The sequence below is a fragment of the Ornithorhynchus anatinus genome, chromosome 2 (genome assembly GCF_004115215.2).
Source record: "Ornithorhynchus anatinus isolate Pmale09 chromosome 2, mOrnAna1.pri.v4, whole genome shotgun sequence".
Classification (NCBI taxonomy): Eukaryota; Metazoa; Chordata; class Mammalia; order Monotremata; family Ornithorhynchidae; genus Ornithorhynchus; species Ornithorhynchus anatinus.
In genome coordinates this window covers 91,452,215-91,474,413 of record NC_041729.1, presented here as the reverse complement: position 1 = coordinate 91,474,413, position 22,199 = coordinate 91,452,215, and the positions used below count along the sequence as shown (strand labels likewise).

The 22,199-nt window shown below is 45.1% G+C and overlaps 1 protein-coding gene across 2 annotated transcripts in view; it reads right to left on the bottom strand.

Annotated features, from left to right (window-relative positions):
* The window catches only part of SLC2A12 (solute carrier family 2 member 12), a 65,875-nt gene that overhangs the window by 31,096 nt on the left and 12,580 nt on the right, over window positions 1–22,199 (bottom strand). For both annotated transcript variants that reach the window (XM_039911177.1, XM_029058340.2), the window contains exon 2: window positions 13,211–14,560. In XM_039911177.1, the coding sequence (XP_039767111.1) occupies window positions 13,211–14,560 (1,350 nt within the window). The remainder of the gene's footprint in view (window positions 1–13,210; window positions 14,561–22,199) is intronic.

Sequence of the window (22,199 nt, the reverse complement as noted above, 5' to 3'; positions counted from 1 at the left end):
CAGGAAGTCTGCAAACAGCAAGCCTGCACTGATGTTCCCCTGGGGCAAACTGCCCAGGTTGGGGGGGGGGGGTGTCTAAACCTAAATAAAATTTTTACTTATCCAGGTAGTATGGAGTTGGGAATGTTCTGTTGGAAGCCCAGACAACTGCGTGTAGCATTCCAGAGGAAAGGTTCCCTTCCCATCTGCCTTCCCCATCTCAACCATATTTCCCGTTCCCATGGTGTCATGGAAAAAGCCATTACCTGAACCTAAAAGTCAATCAGGCTATTAAGCAAGAATTCTTTAACATCCAAGCCCTCTGACAGATATTGCATTAGCTCTAAGCAACTAGAAAGTGGGGAAAATTTTTGGGTGCATAAGCATTTTTTTGGACAATAGATTTTTCTTGGTGTGTGTGGGTACGCTTTAATCCATTCTGCAAGCCTGAACACCACTGATGCTCTTGTGAATCATATGAACTTTTAATAATGTCCCAGCAACAGCTTGCATGATTTTGATTTGATGTGCTTTTTGAGAGAGGATTTTTCCAGGACTTGAATATTAAAAAAAACCCCAAAACAAAAAAAACCTAGGTGTACAATAGGGTTGCTGAAGCACTCAGAGCTGGGCATCTGTAATTACTATGCACAACCTGGGCCTTGAGCTGCAGGTAGGATATATGAAAAGATCAATTCCTCCCTTCTGCATCAGCTTTGCACTCAGATCTGTACTCTTTCAGTGCTTGATATTCACTCCACCCTCAGCTCCACAGCCCTTATGTACTTATCCTAACATGCCAACTCTCCCATCTGTAATTTAGTTTAATGTCCATCTTCCCTGTCGACTGTAAGCTCCTTGCGGGCAGGTATCATGCCTACCAACTCCAAGGTACTGAACTTTCCCAAGAGTTTATTATAATGTTCTACATACAGTAAGCACTCAACAAATACCACTGACTGATAAAAGCAGACTTCCTCGTATTTTGCAGATGGAGAGACTGGGATCAAGATAATAACACTAATAACTATGGTATTTGCTAATTGCTTACAAGCACTGAACTATGTGCTGGACAACAAGGGAATTAAGATCCTTCTGGGTATTTGTAGTGGGCTCACTGAAACTTGGCTTCACAGCCCAGAGTTCCCTGGGGTCCAAAATCAGCATTTAACTTGTACTGGGGGAGGAGTTAGGTCTCTGAATAGCAGCACTTCTCTAATTGCCTCCAGGCCTGGTCCCACTAGTTTGGTTTTAGCCATCAAATCAATCCTTTCCTGGGCAGCAATAGGGTGGCCTAGTGGTAATTGCTTACAAGCACTGAACTATGTGCTGGGTGAAATATAATACAAGCATAAGAAGATCAGACTGTGCCTGGTCCATAAGGAGGCTCACCGAAGTGGGGAGAGAGCAAGCATACAGAAAGCGTTACCTAAGTATCATGAATTGATTCATCTCCATTTTTACAGATGAGAAAACTAATGCACGAAGTCAAATGACTTGCCCAAGATCACTCAAGCACATTTTTCTTACAAACATTACCACCTTCCACATATCCAGTTTTGTGGACACTCACACTTCTTGCTTCTCTGTGAGTCCCATGAAGGACAGGGACTGTGTCCAACCTGATTTGCTTGTGTCTACCTAGGTGCTTAGTACAGCGCCTGGCACACAGTAAGCACTTAACAAGTACCATAATTATTCCAGCTGAAGCAAGTCACTTCACTTCTCTGGGCCTCAGTTACCTTTTCTGTAAAATGGGGATTGAGACTGTGAACCCCATGTGGGACAGGGACTGTGTCCCACATGAGTTGCTTGTATCTACTCTAGCGCTTAGTACAGTGGTGCCTGGCACATAGTAAGCCCTTAACAAATACCATAATTACTGCCAACAGCATGGATAAAGACAACATACAGTGAGAGGGGAGGGAGTTAGGGTGAACCAGAGTGAGCTGAAACAATTCAATTTTCTGTTTGCTAAGAGTTTTCTGAAAGGGCTGGAGGAAGAGGAGATGGAAATTATTGGCTAAAACTGGGGCTGAGGGTTGATTTTATTACCCATTCTTTTTGGCTCCTATTATCACATATAAGCAGCGTGGGCTAGTGGATAGAGCACGGGCCTGGGAGTCCGAAGGACCTGGGTTCTAATCCTGGCTCCACCACTTGTCTGCTGTATGACTTTGGGCAAGTCACTTCCCTTCCCCTCTGCCTTGGTTACATCATCCGCAAAATGAGAATTAAGACTGTGAGTCCCATGTGGGAGAGGGACTGTGTCTAATCAGATTTACTTGTATCCCACCCTAGCGCTTAGTACAGTGCCTGGCATATACAAGTGGTTAATAAATACCACATTTATTATTATTATTATTATCCTCATCTTCATGATGCAAGTTTGGCAGGCAGGAATGTGGACACCTTTGGGGGTTGCAATTAAGGATGTTGTTTAAAGACTCTGCATGACTTTAATAGCATTCACATAAATCTCCCCAGCAGATATGAAATAATAAAACAAATTCCAAGTGGAGGCGCTTCTTTCCCCGGCTTGGTCCTCAAAATACCCAGTGCTTACTCGTCCAACACAACTAAGGCGTAGGCCAGGTGAGCAAGCTGATAAGAACTGGGGACTGGATTTATGGATTGCCTAGATAATAATCCATTGTGTACCTCCAGAATTATATAATGAGCGTGGGGCATGCAAATCTTTTAAAATGATGATGTTAATGATGATGAGAAAAAAAGAATGCTGATTCATTCCTTTAACTACCACCACACCCCCACTGGTACAGGTGGTAAATGTGTAATACTTACTTAAAAGGCCAAACAGGTCAATCAGTGGTATTTATTGAGTGCTTACTGTGTGTAGAGCACTGAACTAAGAACTTGGGAGAGTACAATAGAACAATATAACAGACACATTCCCTGCCCACAGCTAGCTTACAATCTAGGGGTCTGCCTTTACCTGACAAAATCTTTTACCAGGAGTCTATGGAATTGCCAAAAGAAAGATGGATTTTAAGGTCTCTTTGGGCCGGGAATGTGTCTATTGTTATTCTCTACTCTCCCAAGCGCTTAGTACAGTGTTCTGCACACATTAAGTGCCCAATAAAAGCGATTGAATGAATGGGTCCAAATCTCTTTAGATTTTAGAACACTGAAAATTGAAAACTGAAGGGTTTTTGAGGGGCTTTAAAAACACCCTCTACTCAATACCAAACTTTTATTCCCATTCAATACATTTGAAAACCCTTGGCACTGATTTGGGAGGTCAATACATCAGCTGCCAATATACTTCAAACAGCAAGCATTGCCTAAAAATGGAAACAGCTAGAAAATGGGCAGCAGGATGCCTTGGGCTACAGGGCAAGAGACAGCTGCGAATGCTGTAAGCTCCTTGTGGGCAGGGAATGTGACTGTTTATTGTTATATTGCACACAGTAAGCACTCAATAAATATGATTGAATAAATGAATGCCACTTTGAAGATCCATATGACTGAGCCAGGTCCCGCCTCCCCCAGCCCCTACCTTGCACTTGGCCTCCAGCGGTGGCAACGGAGTTGTGGGAAGACCAAGCCAGCAGTACCAGCCCCTGAGCTCCAGGAGCCAGGTGTGGCAGCGACCCCGGTCGTGACTCTGTGACATGTATCTAGACTGTCAGCTTCTTATAGTCAGGGAACAGGTCTACCATCTCTGTTGTACTTTCCCAAGTACTTAGTACAGTGTTCTGCACACAGTAATTGCTCAAAAAGTACCACTGATTGACTGATGCATCATGCTGAATCTGGCCTTCCTCCCCTCGGCCCCAACCCCTTGGCCTCTCTCCTTCCCTTCTCAGGACAGTATAGCACCATGTCAGCCTACTCATATATATATATATATATATACATATATATATATACACACATATAAATATACATGAATTCTTCTCAGAATAGTATAGTCTAGTTTTACCATGGTTATCTTAGCTATCTTCTTTCCTAAAGAGATACAAGGTCTAATAGAGCATGGCCTTGGGAGTCAAAAGGACCTGGGCTTTAATCCACTTGTCTGCTGTTTGATCTCAAGCAAGTCACTTCACTTCTTTGTGCCTAAATTACTTTACCTTTAAAATGGGGATTAAGACCGTGAGCCCCATGTGGGACATGGACTGCATCCAACCTGATTAGCTTGTACCAGAACTTGGTACAGTACCTGGCATATAGTAAGTGTTTTACAAATATCATAAAAGAGTACTTGCTATGTCTCTTAATGGGGAAGGTAAAAAAATTGACACAATTAGCCTTAACTGTCACAGCAGGAGAAGCAGATACCTAAACTAGGAAAACCTAAGTGAAGGATAAAGATTCTCTAAAGATTTTCCTCCCTTAACCTTACAGCTAGCTCTTTAGGGGCTCCCAGCTCTGATCTTCAAAACCAACACCACTAATAATTGTGGCATTTGTTAAGTACTTACTATGCAGAGCTCCGTATGAAATACGGGAGTAGATACAGTATAAGCAGATTGGACAGAGTCCCTGTCCCACGTGGGGCTCACAAACTGAGAAGAACAAGTTTTTTTAACAGATGAGGAAACTGAGGCACAAAGACGTTAAGGTTCTTGCCCAAGGTTACACACCTCTCTCTTTCCTCCCAAATAACCCCAGGCTCTCAGTCAGGCCTGGGCCTGGAAGACCACAGGGTTTTTTTTCTTATAGGTTAAAAAAAAATGCTGTTAACACCATTCATCCACCTATGGTGTGCTGGGAAATCAATAATCTAAAAAGATTCGATAAGAATGGTTACATCCAGCTGAAAATATCTTTGTTTTGATACTAAGGAATCTGGTTGAATAAGTATTTTGCCATATTTCTCTGATTTACCTCACAATAAGATTTCCGTCTGAATTCAGTATATTTTTCCTTAAAATACTCCAAAAACCCAGCCCACAGCCAAATCTGCACAGACCTTAGAGTCTTTAGCCCAGACCCTAATGACTCAGGCGGTAAAGTGGGGAAGCTTTCTCACTAGAAATGAAACATCCCTGGGTAACAGAAGCACTAGCAGTTATGATTCTATTGGGACAACAGAATTGACTCTCTTTCCTGCCTTTTATGAAATTTTTTTTAATCAGTCAATTGCACTTACTGTATGCAGAGTACTTTTTACCCATTGCCAGTGAGAACTGGTCTCTTTCATTAATTGGCCACTTGAACCAGATTGTGAAGCCCTCAAGGGACAAGGACCATGTCTATTTCCCACCTGTGCATTCTTTCCCGGTGCTTAGTACAGTGCTCTGCCCACACTGTCCTTAATCAATAACAAATATGATTACTACTATCCCCACTCAGGATAGAAAGCAACTGGGGAGGATGACTTTTTAAAAACAGGATGAATAAATATGACTGACTTTCACACTTTTCTTACTGACAGAGCCAAACTGTCAGAGAGTAGGCAGTAGATGAGGTGAGGGAGGGGAATGGAGAAAGGAAGGGGACAGCAGCTGTTTCCTCTAGAGCAGCCGGCCAGACTCACGACAGACACCGTAGAAATCGTTCTCAGCAGTTGTCAGCCCTGACCCTATCCAGCACCTCTTGCCTAGGGCTGGGGTCTCCTTGTCTGCCCCAAGCAACAGCTGGGCAGCAGCTGAGGAAGCGCCCCGGGGACAGATATGAGCAGGCCGGGAGGAGGGAAAAATGGATGGAATGAGCAACCCTGGGGTAGAGGTTGAAGAATGTGGGTGACTTGGACAGAAATGACTGGTAAGCAGCACTCAGAGAAAGGGGAGGGGCTCCTCTCTGCCACAGGTAGGATGGGGGATGGGGTGGACTTCTCTGGAGTAGGGGGTGGATCACCAGCTCCTCAGGGAAACCGAGGTCCAGAAAAGGCCCACACGCACTCACCAGGCCTGAGGGAGGGTTGGAGGAAGAGCCTTCTGCAGGTCCCCATCACTTTACACGCAGAGGAAGCAGCCCAACATTTATGGAGATGGCCTATTTTAGCTCATTTGTGTGGACTGTACAAAAACTCACCGTGGGTTGGCAACTCTGCAATTGAGCCAGCTTTTCTCAGAGCTTGAGCTGTGGCCCTGGTTGTAAAATACGTGCCTTTAAAAGATCCATTTGAACTAGAGACAACCTAACAGGAATAATGAAGAGCAGAAAAACTGCTCCCTTGGTCGTTTGTACTGTCGTCTGCTGTTCAGATGTTCTTTTTTGCTTTAAATTTTTATTTTATTTTTTATGGCGTTCATTATGTGCTTACTATGTGCCAGGCATTAAGTGCCGGGGGTAGATACAAGATAATCAAGATGGACAGTCTCCGCTCCACATGGGGATCACAGTCTAAGTAGGAGGGAGGGGGATTCAATCCCCATTTTATAGATGAGAAAACTGAGGCACAGAGTTAAGTGATTTGCTCCAGGTCACACAGCAGGTAAATGGAGGAGCCGGGATTAGAACCCAGACCCTCTGACTCCCAGGCCCGTTCTCTCTCCACTAAGCCATGCTGCAGTTTCCTTCTCCACCCCAACACTACCTTCTTGTATTAGACCGTGAGTTCCATGTTGACCAGAGATGGGGTCTGAATTGTTGTCTTTGCCTTGCACTTCATACACTCGTTTTTCCAGGATGCAGGTTCTCACTATACAGAGCTTTTTGCGGGCAGGGAACGATATACACTGCTATATTGTACTCTCTCAAGTACTTAGTGTAGAGCTCTGCAAACAGTAAGTGCTCAATAAATACGATTGACTGACAGACTGAACTCTACTGGAGAACTAGGGAACATTCTTTGGACAATGTGCAGCTCTGTGAATAGAAAGAACGTGACGCAATGTGGGAAGAACTGGTTGGGCCTGTGATGTCAATCAAGGCGTACATGTTACAGTGAGCGTCTTCCTTAATGAGGGGCTCATCAGCAACGTACCCAGAGTACCCGAGAAGCAGCCTCGCTTAGTGGAAAGAGCATAGGCTTGGGAGTTGGAGTTCGTGAGTTCTAATCCTAGCTCCACCACTTGTCAGCTGTGTGACTTTGGACAAGTCAATTAACTTCTCTGTGCCACAATTACCTCATCTGTAAAAGGGGGATTAAGACTGTGAGCCCCATGTGGGACAACCTGATTACCTTGTATCTACTCCAGTGTTTAGAATAGTGCTAGGCACGTAGTAAGTGTTTAACAAATACCATCATCATTATTATTAATAAACACTAATGGCACTCATATATATCAGCCCCATTGTGGCCAACTAGAAGTAACAGAAAGATTTCACGAGCTTTACGATGGTTACGCAGTGTAACATAGTGATAACCTAAAGGAAGTTTTATGGAAATCCAGAGCCAGGGGACTCCAACATTCTCACCCTTCTCCAGAGCTGCTGCTGTTGCCTTCCCCCAAATCACTGTAACAGTATCAGACGTAAAAAGGAACCCAGGGCCCTATCAGTACTAGACAGGGATAAATCCAGCTGTAAACTATACAGGCTGGTACCACACTAGAGGAATGACCATCCTGAACATAATCCCTGGATTATACGAGAACTGAGTGCACAGTGGTTTGGAAAAGTGCTTAACTGTAGCAGTAATTTACTGAACCCTGGAGTTCCAAAAGAGTTAATACCTTCCACCCCCCCAGCTCCCAACTGGGGTATAACTTGCCGGCCAGTTCGGTCCAGAAAGCTCCAGCCTCCCAGCCTGACTCAGGGCTCCCCAAGGACTCCTGTGGCTCCAAGCCCAGAGCTCCAGGCCCTTTTCTGTTGCTGGATGCTCTGGGAGCGGTGATTTGTAAGAGGAAATGATTCACTATGAATTAACGTTACCGCTGGTGCTCAAAAGGCCCTCTCCCCACTGCAGACTCTCCCACTTCCATCTCCTCGCTCGCACTCTTCCCCGGCTTGGGGCTCCCTCCCTCCTCACATCAGACAGAGCACAGCTCTCTCCCTACATTTAAATCCCTCCTAAAATAATAATGTCAATAATAATGTTGGTATTTGTTAAGCGCTTACTATGTGCCGAGCACTGTTAATGTTGGTATTTGTTAAGCGCTTACTATGTGCAGAGCACTGTTCTAAGCGCTGGGGTAGACACAGGGGAATCAGGTTGTCCCACGAGGGGCTCACAGTCTTAATCCCCATTTTACAGATGAGGTAACTGAGGCACAGAGAAGTTAAGTGACTTGCCCACAGTCACACAGCTGACAAGTGGCAGAGCTGGGATTCGAACTCATGACCTCTGACTCCAGAGCCCATACTCCTTTCACTGAGCCACGCTGCTTCTCACGCTTCTCTTAAAATTTCCCCCCCCTTTACTATTAGCCTTTCCTGATTAAACTCCCAATCTCTGAGCCTATAATTTCATCAGCCAACTCTAGCATTGATGAATTTATTTATATCTAGCCTCAGTACTTATGCATATATGTACTTAGGTGTATATATACATATGTACATATATATAATAATTAAATAACGGTATTTGTTAAGCGCTTACTATGTGCCAGGCACTGTACTAAGTGCTGGGGTGAATACAAGCAAAGTGAATCAGACATATTCCCTATCCCATGTGGGACTTACAGTTTCAATCCCCGTTTTACAGATGAGGGAACTGAGGCACAGAGAAATGAAGTGACTTGCTCGAGGTCACACAGCAGACAAATGGCAGAGCCAGGATTAGAACCCATGACCTTCGGACTCCCAGGCTTGTATTCTATCCGCTATGCCATGCTGCTTCTCATTTAAGCTCATCCTTTAGACTGCATGCTCTTTGTGGGCAGGAAATGTGTGTCTGTTGTTGTATTGTACCCTCTCAAGTGCTTAGAACAGTGTTCTGCACACAGTAAGCACCCAATGAATATGATTGAATAAGTGCGTATAAATATGTACACACACATATATTGTATTCGATTATTTATTTTGACCTCTCTAGTTGTAAATATTTTTTGTCTTCCTTTAGACTGTTTGTTGTGGGCAGGGAACACATCTACCAACTCTGTTATTTCGTACTCTCCCAAGTGCTTAATACAGTGTTCTGCACACAGGCTCAGGAAGTACGATTGACTGAATACTAGAAAAGCAGCATGGCCTAGTGGAAAGAGCATGAGCCTGGGAGTCACAGGACCTGGGTTCTAATCCCTGCTCTCCTATGTAACAGCTGTGTGACCTTGGGCAAGTCACTTAACTTTCTGTGTCTCAGTTCCCTCATCTGCAAAGTGGGGATTCAATACCTGTTCTCCCTCCTACTTAGACTGTGAGCCCCTTATGGGACTTGAATATCTTGTATCTACCCCATTGTTTAGAACAGTGCTTGGCACATACTAAGAGCCTAACAAATGCAATAATTCATTTTTATTTTATTTCTAAGATCCTTACCTATAAAATGTTATCTGTTCTCTCTCTTATTTAGAATGTGTGCCAGATGAGGGACAGGGACTGTGTCCCACCTGATTATCTTGTATTTACCTTAGCACTTAGTACAGTGCTTGGCATATAGTAAGCACCTAACCATAGCCATTTAATAACCCAATAATGGGTGCTCAATAAATCCTGCTGCTACTGCAGATGGGCAGATGAGTGAAAGGGGATTCAGTGACTCCTGTTTTAGGTCTATAGCACTTTCTCTAAGAATTCTTCTGGTATTACCAGTTGAAAAGATTGGGGTTTGTCTTCAGTGAGTTCCATCGATCACTAGGTTTTACTTTTAGAGATCTAAAACTTGAGATTTTTAACTAGGAAGATCTCTTTACCACTTTTTCAACCTCCTTACTTTGGTGTCCTGCTCTTTGGATTCAGATTATTGTTTGATTTTTCAGTAAGTCAGGCAGACAGGATCAGAAGGGACCGGGAAATGATTTTTCAGAATTGAGCACAAAAACAAAGTTGCTAACATGAAACTATGTGGACGGTACGTCAAGCACGACCTGAACTTCACCAAACCAAGGGAACTGACTGTACTTAATAAGATCTCTCAGCAACACTGTGGAAGGCAGCACACATTCAAGATAATGCTCAGTCACTGCCTTTGTGATGGGTTCTTAGTGGTTTTCCTTAAGGGCAAATAAATGGCCCCTCGCATTTCATTAACAAAGCAGCGAGGTAAGCCATATATTGGGGGGTAAGCCACATCTTGGGGGCACACAAAGACAGGCTGCTATTGGTGGTACAAAACTTGCCATATAATTCTACAAATGTTACATCCTGGTGGCAGGGCCCTAGGAAAATTCACAGACATTCAATTCACACAGACATTCAGTGTGATTCCAAGACCTCACAGGTCAATCCTGTACAGAAAGACACCTCCATTTGGACTTCATGTACACAAAAAACCTCCATTGTTTGCACTTCCAAGACCACTCATTGTACCAGCTCAGTTACAAGTAGGTGCATTTGCTAGCTGCCACTGGCCAATACAACATAAATGTTTCTGACCTTGGGAATTGCTTGATCCAGGTAAGCCTATCTGCTTTTTTCTTTTCTTTACCACCCTGTCTTCCATTTTTCTTCTGTGCCCCACTCACCCTACCTTCCTTTGAACTTGTAAGACAACAGCTGCACAGGTTCTGCCCACACCTGTGGGTTTTAGGACCCCCAAAGTTGTCCCAGAGTGTGAGGATATGGAATGGGGACACCCAGTGGGACCACTTAAGTTTATACGGTGCACATTGTAAGCTCTTAACCAATACCATCACTATTATTACACAGTGACCAGCTAGCCTGAAAGAATGATAAAATACAATTTTACAAGTTTTTGAATTAGCCTTAACAGCCCTTCACTGATATGCCCTCCAGTTGAATAAAGCAGAGACAACTTAAACACCAAATCATTAGGCTTTTAAAAGCCCAATGCTACTCTACCTGTCCTCTTTGTCCCTCCCCAAAAAATACCACTCGAGGACTTCCTGTGCACAGAGCAGTTTACTCAGTGCACCCCCAGTTCAGAACACACCCTCTCTAGACTGAGCTCATTGCAGGCAGGGAATGTGCCTGCTTATTGTTATACTGTACTCTCCCAAATGCTTAGTATAATGCTCTGCTCTGCACACAGCGCTCAATAAATACGACTGAATGAATGATTGAATGAAGGATCGACAGCAGCAGGGTTTGGAGATATCCATCAGTGGACATAGATAAGTTGAAGAGTTAGTCTGGAAGAGTGGAAATGGATCCTTGAACAACGACTAGGGAGTCCTGGCTTGGGGGCACTGGCCTTTTCATCATTCTTTTCAATACAAATGTTCCAAGTGGCTTTTCCTTTTTTTTTTATTTTAATGGTATTTGTTAAATACTTACTATGTTCCAGGCATTATACTAAGCACTGAGATAGATACAAGATAATCAGTATATAATTCATGTTTCACATGGGGCTCACAGTCTTAATCCCCATTTTACGGATGAGGTAAGAGGCAGAGAGAAGTTGAGTGACTTGCCCAAAGTCCCATAGAAGACAAGTGGCAGAGCTAGGATTAGAACTCAAATCCTCTGACACCCAGGCCTGTGCTCTTTCCACTAGGCAATACTGCTTCTCTACTAGGCCATGCTACTCTTAAATCAGCCTTTTAGATGTACACTAAATAGAAGGTTGGCTCTGGAGGGGTTTTTTGGGGGGGGGGCGGGGGAGGGAATCAGGGAATGGGAATGAAGGACAGCAGCTAAAGAGAGCATCCATGTAGTTAGTAGACCAACGACCAAGATGGTTGATGTAGTTTAATCAAACTGTTCAATCTTTGATCTTCCTTAGCAGCCTGATCAGGATAAAATGGACCAAACAGCAACTTATTGTTTAGAAGTTATTTGCGCTGTGCTGATCTGGAGCAATGTGACTCCAATCTCCCCTGGGGAATTGATGGGAATGAATTGTGGGCCTCCGAGGTTACACTAGCAAGCGAAGTATCCTTTAAATAAATACTGCATTTTTCCCTTAAGTGTTCACCCAGGGAAACCACGGCAGTATCACCCCTGAGATCTGACAGAGTCAGCTGATTTCCAAGCACTATTTGGCCTGTGGTAGGGAGCACCCCATGTCTTTCAGTAAATAATGGTTTAGGGTAGGTTTGTTGTGAGACCTTTTGGAAAAATCAGCTCCCAGGGAGGGGTGAGGGGAGTGGCAGGCAAGAGAATGCAGATAACCAACCACTTTTAGTTGCTAGGAGGAATGATAAATCCATCTAGTCCAATCCCCACTGGGGAGTTATGCCTGGAGCAAACGACTCGGGTGGGCTTGATAACATGGATAACCAACCACTTTTAGTTGCTGGTAGGAATGATAAATCCATCTAGTTCAATCCCTGCTGGGGAGTTATGTCAGTCACTCGGTCAGTCATAATTATTGAACAGTTACCCTGCATAGATCACTGTACCGACCATATAACAGACAAATTCCCTGCCCACAATGACCTTAGAGTCCAGAGAGACAGACAGTCATTAATATAAATTACAGATATGTACTAAGTGCTGTGTTATGTTTGGAGTGAGGGGCTATCTTGATCAGTAGCTTTTCCACTAAAAACAAATTTACCATGTTCTTTCTGCTTAATAATTGATCAATCAATGGTATTTACTGAGTGGTTCCTGAATTTAAAGCCCTGTACTAACCCCTTGGGAGAACCCAGTAAGAGGTGAGATACAGTGAGACTTGGCAGTGAAATGGCTTGCCCCTTTTTCACGTAGACAGTTAAGACTTACCCATCTATTCAGTCCCCATCCAGTGAAGTTAAAGAAATATAACAGAGGAGGATCTGGATAAGACTTTTAGGGTACTGACTGAACTCCACCCAGATCAGTGAATCAACAGTTAATAAAAGGGTTTGGTTAGATGGGTGTAGGAATAAGGTATAGTGTATTCTCCTCACCACAATGAAATGAATCAGAAATAATAGCAGCAGTACCCCCAGAGCCGAGAAGCATGGTTGCCTAGTGGGAAGAGCACAGCACTGGGAGTCAGAAATCCTGGGCTTTAAACCTAGCTCCACCAGTTGCCTGTGTGATAATGGGTGAATCTCTCAAAATCTCTGGGCCTCAGACTCCTCATATGTAAAATGGAGATTAAATACTCTTATCCCTCCCTTTTGGACCGTGATCCCTTTTGGGGACAGGAACCGTGTCCATTCTGATTGCATTGCATCCACCCCAGTGCTTGGCACAGCAGCACGTACTTAATAAATATCACAGTATTCCCAGGCAGGTAAGTTCTTTTCATTGCAGAAGTCTCTGTTCGGGCTAATAAATTGAATTTCTAAAGCATGTAAGGGAGGGTGGAGAAAGAAGTACTTACTTGGTCCAAGACCTATGGAAAAAGCAGCAACATAAACCAGTAAACTGGCCAAAGACAACCACTTCAGAACAGGCGGGACCTCTCCTCTATCCGTTCCCACGTGATGTTCCGTTTGGCTTCTTCCAGAGACTCGAGCATTTTGCAAAACTGCCCAGTTCAGTCCTTCAGTGTCAGAGATGTCATTCCTCAGAGGCTTAGGGAAAGTCTTCCTGAAGAAAGCCAATCTCACCACCTGCTCCCTGAGGCTGTCGTTACTAGCTGACAGGTTCCCCTGCCTATAAAAGGCAGAATCTTCCAGAGATTGGTTGAGAGGACGGTGACTGGTGCAGATATTAGTGAAGTTCACGTGGATGTTGAGGTTCACAAGGCCCATGGTCACCAAGGATGCGGCCATCAACGAAGAGCCGACGCACAAGAAGGTTTTGCTCCCAACCTGGTCCACGAAGAGGGTTGCTGGGATGGTACTGATGACTTTGACCACCCCCACTCCCGTGGAGGCCAAGCTGGCTGCCTCGTTGCTCTGAAATCCGACCGATTTCAATACCGTGGATGCGTAGAACAAGATGTTTGGCTGGCCGGTGATTTGCACAAAAAACACCAACACCAGGCCTATCAGCATCCGGGTCCTCATGTTGTCCTTGGGACGAAAGAGATCCCAGAAACTATACTGATGCTCGTCCTTCAGGGAAGACTTGATCGCCGTGAGTTCTTCGGTAGTGTCGGAGACTGCCCTCAGCTTCCCAAGCACCTTGCTGGCAGCTTCATCGTGACCTTTCATCACCAGAAACCGAGGGCTTGGGGGAAGGAAATACATAGCGATGGCTTGCAAAACTCCTAGCGGAACCACAAGACCAAACATGTACTTCCAACCGTGGGCAACATTGGCAAATGCGTAATTTGAAATGTAGGCAAGAAGGATGCCGATCACAATCATCAATTCATTCAAGGACACCAGGAGGCCTCTTCTATGCGCGGGAGCAATCTCGGCAATGTAGACACACGTGGCGATCGAAGAGAGCGATATCGACACCCCTATAGCAATCCGGCCCACAATGAGAACTGTGTAGGAGATACTGAGTATCAAAACTGTACTCCCCAGCACCAGTAAGCAAGATGACAAGATAATAGCAGTTCTTCTTCCGTATCTGTCTATCAGGAATCCTCCACTAAGGGATGCTAGTAGGGCTCCGATGAGTAGGGAGCTCACCACCATTTCCTGCTCCTGGCAGGAGAGGGCCAATAGTCCACTTAATTGCAGAAGAGCCCCAGAGATGAGTCCTAGTTCATAACCCACCAGCAGTCCACTGACAGCAGCAGTAATGGATGAAAGGAAAGTAAACATGCCGCAACCTACAAGGAGGAAAAATAGAGATGTCAGTCCTTCTATTATCATTTCTGTTCCATATATGAATTCCCAAAATAAGCCTTAACCCTGCACCTATGATGAGGTGACCTAAAGTACTCAGGACTGAATGCAACACTGTAGACAAGAGATCACTGAAGCTTAGAAAGAATTTGGTGTGAAGTGGAGTGGGGGAGGGATGTGGATGGGAAATGGGGAAGGGAGAAACAGAAAGCATTCATTCAATCGTATTCATTGAGTACTTACTGCGTGCAGAGCACTGAGCCTGGAAAGTACAATACAGCAATAAAGAGAGACAATCTCTGCCCACAATGAGCTCACAGTCTGGGGGTGGGGTGGAGGGTGGGGAGGGGCAGGTATCAGTATAAGTAAACAGGCATCAATATAAAGAAATAGAATTATAGATATATACATATATACATAACTGCTGTGGGACAGGGAAGTGGGGAGGCTTGCTTTCAGTAGGGCTTTGAAGACGGGAAGAGTGACTGGCGGATGTGAGGAGGGGGGCAGTTCTAGGCCAGAGGTAGAACGTGGGCCAGGGGTCGGCGGTGAGACATGCGAGACCGAGGCACACTGAAAAGGTAGCAGGAACGGAGGGATGGAGGCAAAGAAGGCTGAGGGAGAAAACATTTTGAAGGCTTTTAAATAACTTAAAGGCAATTGAAAAGCCTCTTACTCAAAGGGAAGCAGCATGGCCTAGTGGAAAAAGCAGGGGCCTGGGGTTTAGGGGACCAGGGTTCTAATCTTGCCTCTCCCACTTGCCTGCTGTTTGAACTTGGACATACCACTTAACTTCTCTAGGTCTCAGGTTCCTCATATGTAAGGGAATTCAATACCTGTTCTCCCTGCTACTAAAACTGTGAGCCCCATGTAAGACAGGGACTGTGTCCAACCTGGTTATCTTATATCACTCCAGTGATTAGTATGTGCTTGGCACATAAGCCCTTACCAAATATTGGTCAACCAATGGTGTTTATTGAGCACTTACCTGCACTGTACTAAGTACTTGGGAAAGTATGATATAATAGAGTTGGTACAATTCAGTGGCAATAGAACTGACTGAACGTTTCCATGGTACGGGACCCTTATCCTCCTTCTTCAAAAGTAGAAGAATGTTCAGCCACATCTCAACCAAATCTAGTGTGAACACTGAACTACTTAGGATGAGGGAAGATAGGGCCCAGACCCTCAAACATGAGGATGCACATAAGGTTCCTGGACAGCCCTAAAAGTCTCACCCAACATTCAAATCAAGCATATAACAAATTGTGAAAATTCCAGTTACTTTCTTCCATCTTTTCCCTTATTCCATTATTAGTTCCTGAAATTCCAGAACTCAGTGCTTTGGGGGCTCTGGCTCGAACTGGAGCCCAAAGAATTAAAAAACAAGATACTCTAAGCCACTCATCCTGCCCCTAACATCCATAGCTTGTGGTCAACAGCGTCAGTTTCAAATTTGAAGGATACACTTAAACTTGCTCTAGGTTTGCATGAATGTACCCAGGCACCCACACACAGACATGTACACAAACACTCTTCTGGAATGTGATTCAGGCCACAGCATTTATTATTTGCCGGACAACTCAATTATGGGATCTAGTGCAAGTCAGCATGGCTCAGTGGAAAGAGCACGGGCTTTGGAGTCAGAGGTCATGGGTTCGAATCCCAGCTCGGCCACTTGTCAGCTGTGTGACTGTGGGCAAGTCACTTCACTTCTCTGTGCCTCAGTTACCTCATCTGTAAAATGGGGATTAAGACTGTCAGCCCCATGTGGGACAACCTGATTCCCCTGTGTCTACCCCAGCGCTTAGAACAGTGCTCTGCACATAGTAAGCGCTTAACAAATACCAACATTATTATTAAGTCACCGAGAACAGATCCCAGATGTCAAAAGGTGGCTTCTTCAAAGATGTGGACTCTGGTGCAACTGCACCTAGCTTGGCTCTTATAGCAGATCTCAGTACCAAACTCAGCGTTTTAGTAAAAAATAAGGATGAAATGTAGTCCCTGTCTCTCAAGGAGCTTATGCTTTAATGAAGACAAGACAAACATGGAGGCTGATAATCCTAACTGGAATCTTACAGATAGTGGTGGAAACCACATAAGAAAATATGTTTTGGGAGGAGCTATATAAGGCCATGAAGTACTGGGAAGTTTCTCACATTGAAAATTTAAGCTCCTTGAGGGCAGGGAACAACATGCTTCTGTTGTTCTTTCCCAAGCACTTAAAAAAGGGCTTTGCACTGGTGCTTAATGAATACCACTGATTAACTTTAACCTTATTATTGTCTAAATTTATGAAAATGTAGCCACGAGAAGCATGGCCTAGTGGATAGAACATGGGCCTGGGAGTCAGTGGACCTACTTTCTAAAAGAATGCTCTGACATGAATCAGAGGCTTCTGTAATAATTGTGGTATTTGTTAAGCACTTACTATGTGCCAGGCACTATGCTAAGTGCAGGGGTAGATATGAAATAATCAGGTCCCACATGGAGTTTACAGTTTAAGTGGGAAGGAGAACAAGCATTGAATCTCCATTCTTCAGATGAGGATACAGAGGCCCTGAGAAGATAATGACAATAATGGTATTTGTTAAGCACTTACTAGGTGCCAAACACTGTTCTAAGAGCTAGGGTAGATACAACGTTGTCCCACGTGGGGTTCACAGTCTTAATCCCCATTTTACAGGTAAGGTAACTGAGGTACAGAGAAGCTAAGCTACTTGCCCAAAGTCACACAGCTGACAAGTGGTGGAACTGGGATTAAAACCCACAACATGTGACTTCTGAGGCTGTGCTCTTTCCACTAAGCCACGCTGCTTCAGTTAAGTGATTTGGCCAAGGTCACACAGCAGAGTTGGTGGAGTCTGGATTAGAACCCAGTACCTCTGACCCCCAGGTCCATGTTCTTTCCATTAGACCACACTTCATTCCTCAGGGGCACGCACAACAAACAAAGCCAGCCCAAATTAGCGTAAACATTCCCGGGTTGTTCCAACATTACTCTGAACAATACAAGCTTTGTCTTTTTACCATAGCTTGTCAGAACAAACACTTCACGAAACATTTAGTCCTTCAGTACATACACCCAGCTGTCTTAGCCTCCCTCTTCCACTTCAAGTGACTGATTCAGTGCACAACACCCTGTTGATATGCAATAATGACAGTACTAGTTGACAGATCAATTCCAGTTCTGAAACTAGAGAAGACTCTTTTCTCATGAACATCCCCAAATCATTTTCCTTAATTCGGCATGAAAAATATCCAAAAAGTTGTCAAGTTTAAGGATAAGCTCTTAAACTAGCTAATTTGCTAATTCTAACCAGTATTTTGATCACTGGACATCTTTTAAAGCTTATGTTACTATTATTGATCTAAGTTTGTTGTGGACAGGGACTGCATCTACTGACTGTGTTATACTGCACTCTTCCAAGCACTTAGTACAGTTTTCTGCACAGAGTAAGCACTCAGTAAATTCCGCGGATGATGATTATTCTTGGACAGGTGGCATGAATTTAGTAATAGCTCAACTCTCCATTCTCTGCTAAATCTAACCAGTATTTGGGCCGCTGAACACCTATTGCCTCACTTCACTGAAATACACAATTTTAAGTGTTCCAAGAATTTGGCATTATAGTCTATTGAACTTCAGTCTCATAAGACACATAGTACTTATGTGCAGTAGTACCACAATTTTTATCTTCTTCATGGCACACAGCTTGGCCTAGTGGGCAAAGTACGGACCTGGGAGTCAGAGGACCTGGGTTCCAACCTCGGCTCTGCTTTTGTCTGCTGTGTGACCCTAGAAAAAATACTTAACTTCTCTGGGCCTCAGTTACCTTATCTGTAAAATGGGGATTAAGACTGTGAACCCCATGTGGGTCAGAGACTATATCTAACCCAACTATCTTGTATCTATCCCCAGTGTTTAGTGCAGTGCCTGGCACAAGGTAAGCACTTAAACACCATAAAACGTATATCAAGCTTGGTATAAGAACTTTTTAGCTACTGAATTCATACCACTTCTTTCCACTGTCCTATTCACTTTTACTAGGCATCCACTATGAACACGATACTTAAATGTAAGCCAGTGTATGTGAGAGGTTTGACGCAGGACGGGGACTCTCTGCTCTCACCCACAGGACGGGGACTCTATGTCTATAGCTACAGTTTACCCATCTTACCCACTGTGCCCCAATCTCATCTATCTCACTGCTCACCCCTTGCCCACATCCTCCCTCTGGCCTGGCACTCCTTCCCCCTTCATATCCGACAAACCACCACGCTCCCCACCTTCAAGGCTTTACTAAAATCACAACTCCTCCAAGAGGTCTTCCCTGGCTAAGTCCTCATTTCATTCAATAATATTTATTGAGCGCTTACTATGTGCAAAGCACTGTACTAAGCACTTGGAATGTACAAATCGGCAACAGATAGAGACAGTTCCTGCCCATTGACAGGCTTACAGTCTAACCGGGGGAGACAGACAGGTAAAAACAATAGCAATAAATAGAATCAAGGGGATGAGCATCTCATTAAAACAATAGCAATAAATAGAATCAAGGTGATGGACATCTCATTAACAAAATAAATAGGGTAATAAAAATATATACAATTGAGCATATGAGCACAGTGCTGAGGGGAGGGGAAGGGAGAGGGGGAGGAGCAGAGGGAAAGCCGGGAAAAGAGGGCTTAGCTGAGGGGAGGTGAAGGTGGGGGGAAGAGGGGCAACAGAGGGAGCAGAGGGAAAAGGGGAAGCTCAGTCTGGGAAGGCCTCTTGGAGGAGGTGAGCGCTGCTCAGTAGGGCTTTGAAGAGGGGAAGAGAATTAGTTTGGTGGAGGTGAGAGGGAGGGCATTCCAGGGCCGCGGGAGCACGTGGCCCAGGGGTCGACGGCGGGATAGGTCAGAACGGGGGATGGTGAGGAGGTGGGCAGCAGAGGAGCGGAGCGTGCAGGGTGGGCAGTGGAAAGAGAGAAGGGAGGAGAGGTAGGGAGGGGCAAGGTGATGGAGAGCCTTGAAGCCCAGAGTGAGAAGTTTTTGTTTCGTGTGGAGGTTGATAGGCAACCACTGGAGGTTTTTAAGAAGGGGAGTGACATGCCCAGAGAGTTTCTGCAGGAAGATTCATTCATTCACTCAATAGTATTTATTGAGCGCTTACTATGTGCAGGGCACTGTACTAAGCGCTTGGAATGAACAAGTCAGCAACAGACACAGTCCCTGCCGTTTGACGGGCTTACAGTCTAATCGGGGGAGACAGACAAGAACAATGGCAATAAATAGAGTCAAGGGGAAGAACATCTCATAAAAACAATGGCAACTAAATAGAATCAAGGCGATGTACATTTCATTAACAAAATAAATAGGGTAATGAAAATATATACAGTTGAGCGGACGAGTACAGTGTTAAGGGGATGGGAAGGGAAAGGGGGAGGAGCAGAGGGAGATGGGGGGAAAAGAGGGTTAAGCTGCGGAGAGGTGAAGGGGGGGCGGTAGAGGGAGTAGAGGGAGAAGGGGAGCTCAGTCTGGGAAGGCCTCTTGGAGGAGGTGAGTTTTAAGTAGGGTTTTGAAGAGGGGAAGAGAATTAGATTGTCGGAGGTGAGGAGGGAGGGCGTTCCAGGACCGCGGGAGGACGTGGCCCGGGGGTCGACGGCGGGATAGGCGAGACCGAGGGACGGTGAGGAGATGGGCGGCAGAAGAGCGGAGCGTGCGGGGTGGGCAGTGGAAAGAGAGAAGGGAGGAGAGGTAGGAAGGGGCAAGGTGATGTAGAGCCTTGAAGCCTAGAGTGAGGAGTTTTTGTTTGGAGCGGAGGTTGATAGGCAACCACTACAGGTGTTTAAGAAGGGGAGTGACATGCCCAGATCGTTTCTGCGGGAAGATGAGCCGGGCAGCGGAGTGAAGAATAGACTGGAGCGGGGAGAGACAGGAGGAAGGGAGATCAGAGAGAAGGCTGACGCAATAATCCAGCCGGGATATTACGAGAGCCTGTAGCAGTAAGGTAGCCGTTTGGGCGGAAAAGAAAGGGCGGCTCTTGGCGATATTATAAAGGTGAGACCGGCAAGTTTTGGTGACGGATCGGATGTGTGGGGTGAACGAGCGAGCCAAGTCAAAGATGACATCGAGGATGTGGGCCTGGGAGACGGGAAGGATGGTCGTGCCATCCACGGTGATAGGGATGTCAGGGAGGGAAGATGAGGATCTCAGTTTTGGTCATGTTGAGTTTTAGGTGATGGGCAGACATCCAGGTAGAGATGTCTTAGAGGCAGGAGGAGATACGAGCCTGAAGGGAGGAGGAGAGGACAGGGGCAGAGAAGTAGATCTGTGTGTCATCTGCATAGAGATGATAGTTGAAGCTGTATAATGATGGCATTTCTTAAGCGCTATGTGCAAAGCATTGTTTAATAGTTCTAAGCGCTGGGGAGGATATGAGGTCATCAGGTTGTCCCACATGGGGCTCACAGTCTTCATCCCCGTTTTACAGTTGAGGGAACTGAGGCACAGGGAAGTTAAGTGACTTGCCCAAAGTCACACAGCAGATAAGCGGCGGAGCTGGGATTTGAACCCATGACTTCTGAGTCCCCAGCCCCTGCTCTTTCCACTGGGCCATGCTGCTTCTCTACTCCCTCTTCTTCTCTGCCTCCCAGCAACTGGATTTGTACCCTTTATTCATCCCAGCCTCAGTCCCACAGCCCTTTTCTATATAATTTACTTATCTTAATGTCTGCCCACCCCTCTAGACTGTGAGCTTCTTGACATCAGGGAAGCTCTGTTGCAGTGTATTCTCCCAAGTGCTTACTACAATGCCCACATGAGTGCTCAATAAATACCATTTATCGATTGATTCCTTTTAACCTCAACCTTGTGTGGGAAAGGGATGATTTCCCGTCTGATGACCTTGAATCTAGTTTCAGTTTTAGCACAGTACTTGGCACATAGTAAGCTAAAAATAGTATTTAATGAACACAAAATAATGAAAGCATAAAGCCCTTTTCAGCAGCTACTCCAGTATTTCCCAAGAGCAGCCCGAGGTTTCTGAGCATCTTGGTTTCCCTAAGTACTGTGACTGACAGGGATCATATTTTTGGCTTCTACTGCAAGTTCCCCAGCACCCAAGTCAGTACTTCAGCGTGGCTCAGTGGAAAGAGCCCGGGCTTGGGAGTCAGAGGTCATGGGTTCGACTCCCAGCTCTGCCACTTGTCAGCTGTGTGACTGTGGGCAAGTCACTTCACTTCTCGGTGCCTCAGTTACCTCATCTGTAAAATGGGGATTAAGTGTGAGCCTCACGTGGGACAACCTGATTACCCTGTATCTTTCCCAGCGCTTAGAACAGTGCTCTGCACATAGTAAGCGCTTAACAAATACCAACATTATTATTACTACGCCATCTCTACTACTGCAAAGGTACAGTTCTTGCAGGTGGTGGGACACAAATTTGCCCTCTTCCCTACTGAACAAGTAAAGAGCACAGGGCTGGAGATCAGGAGTTCTGGGTTATAATACAAGCTCTGCCACTTGTCAGCTGTGCTATCTTGGACAAGACATTTAACTTCTCTGTGCCTCAGTTTCCTCATCTGTATAATGGGAAATCAATACCTTTTCTCCCTCTCCATTAGACTGCGAACCTGA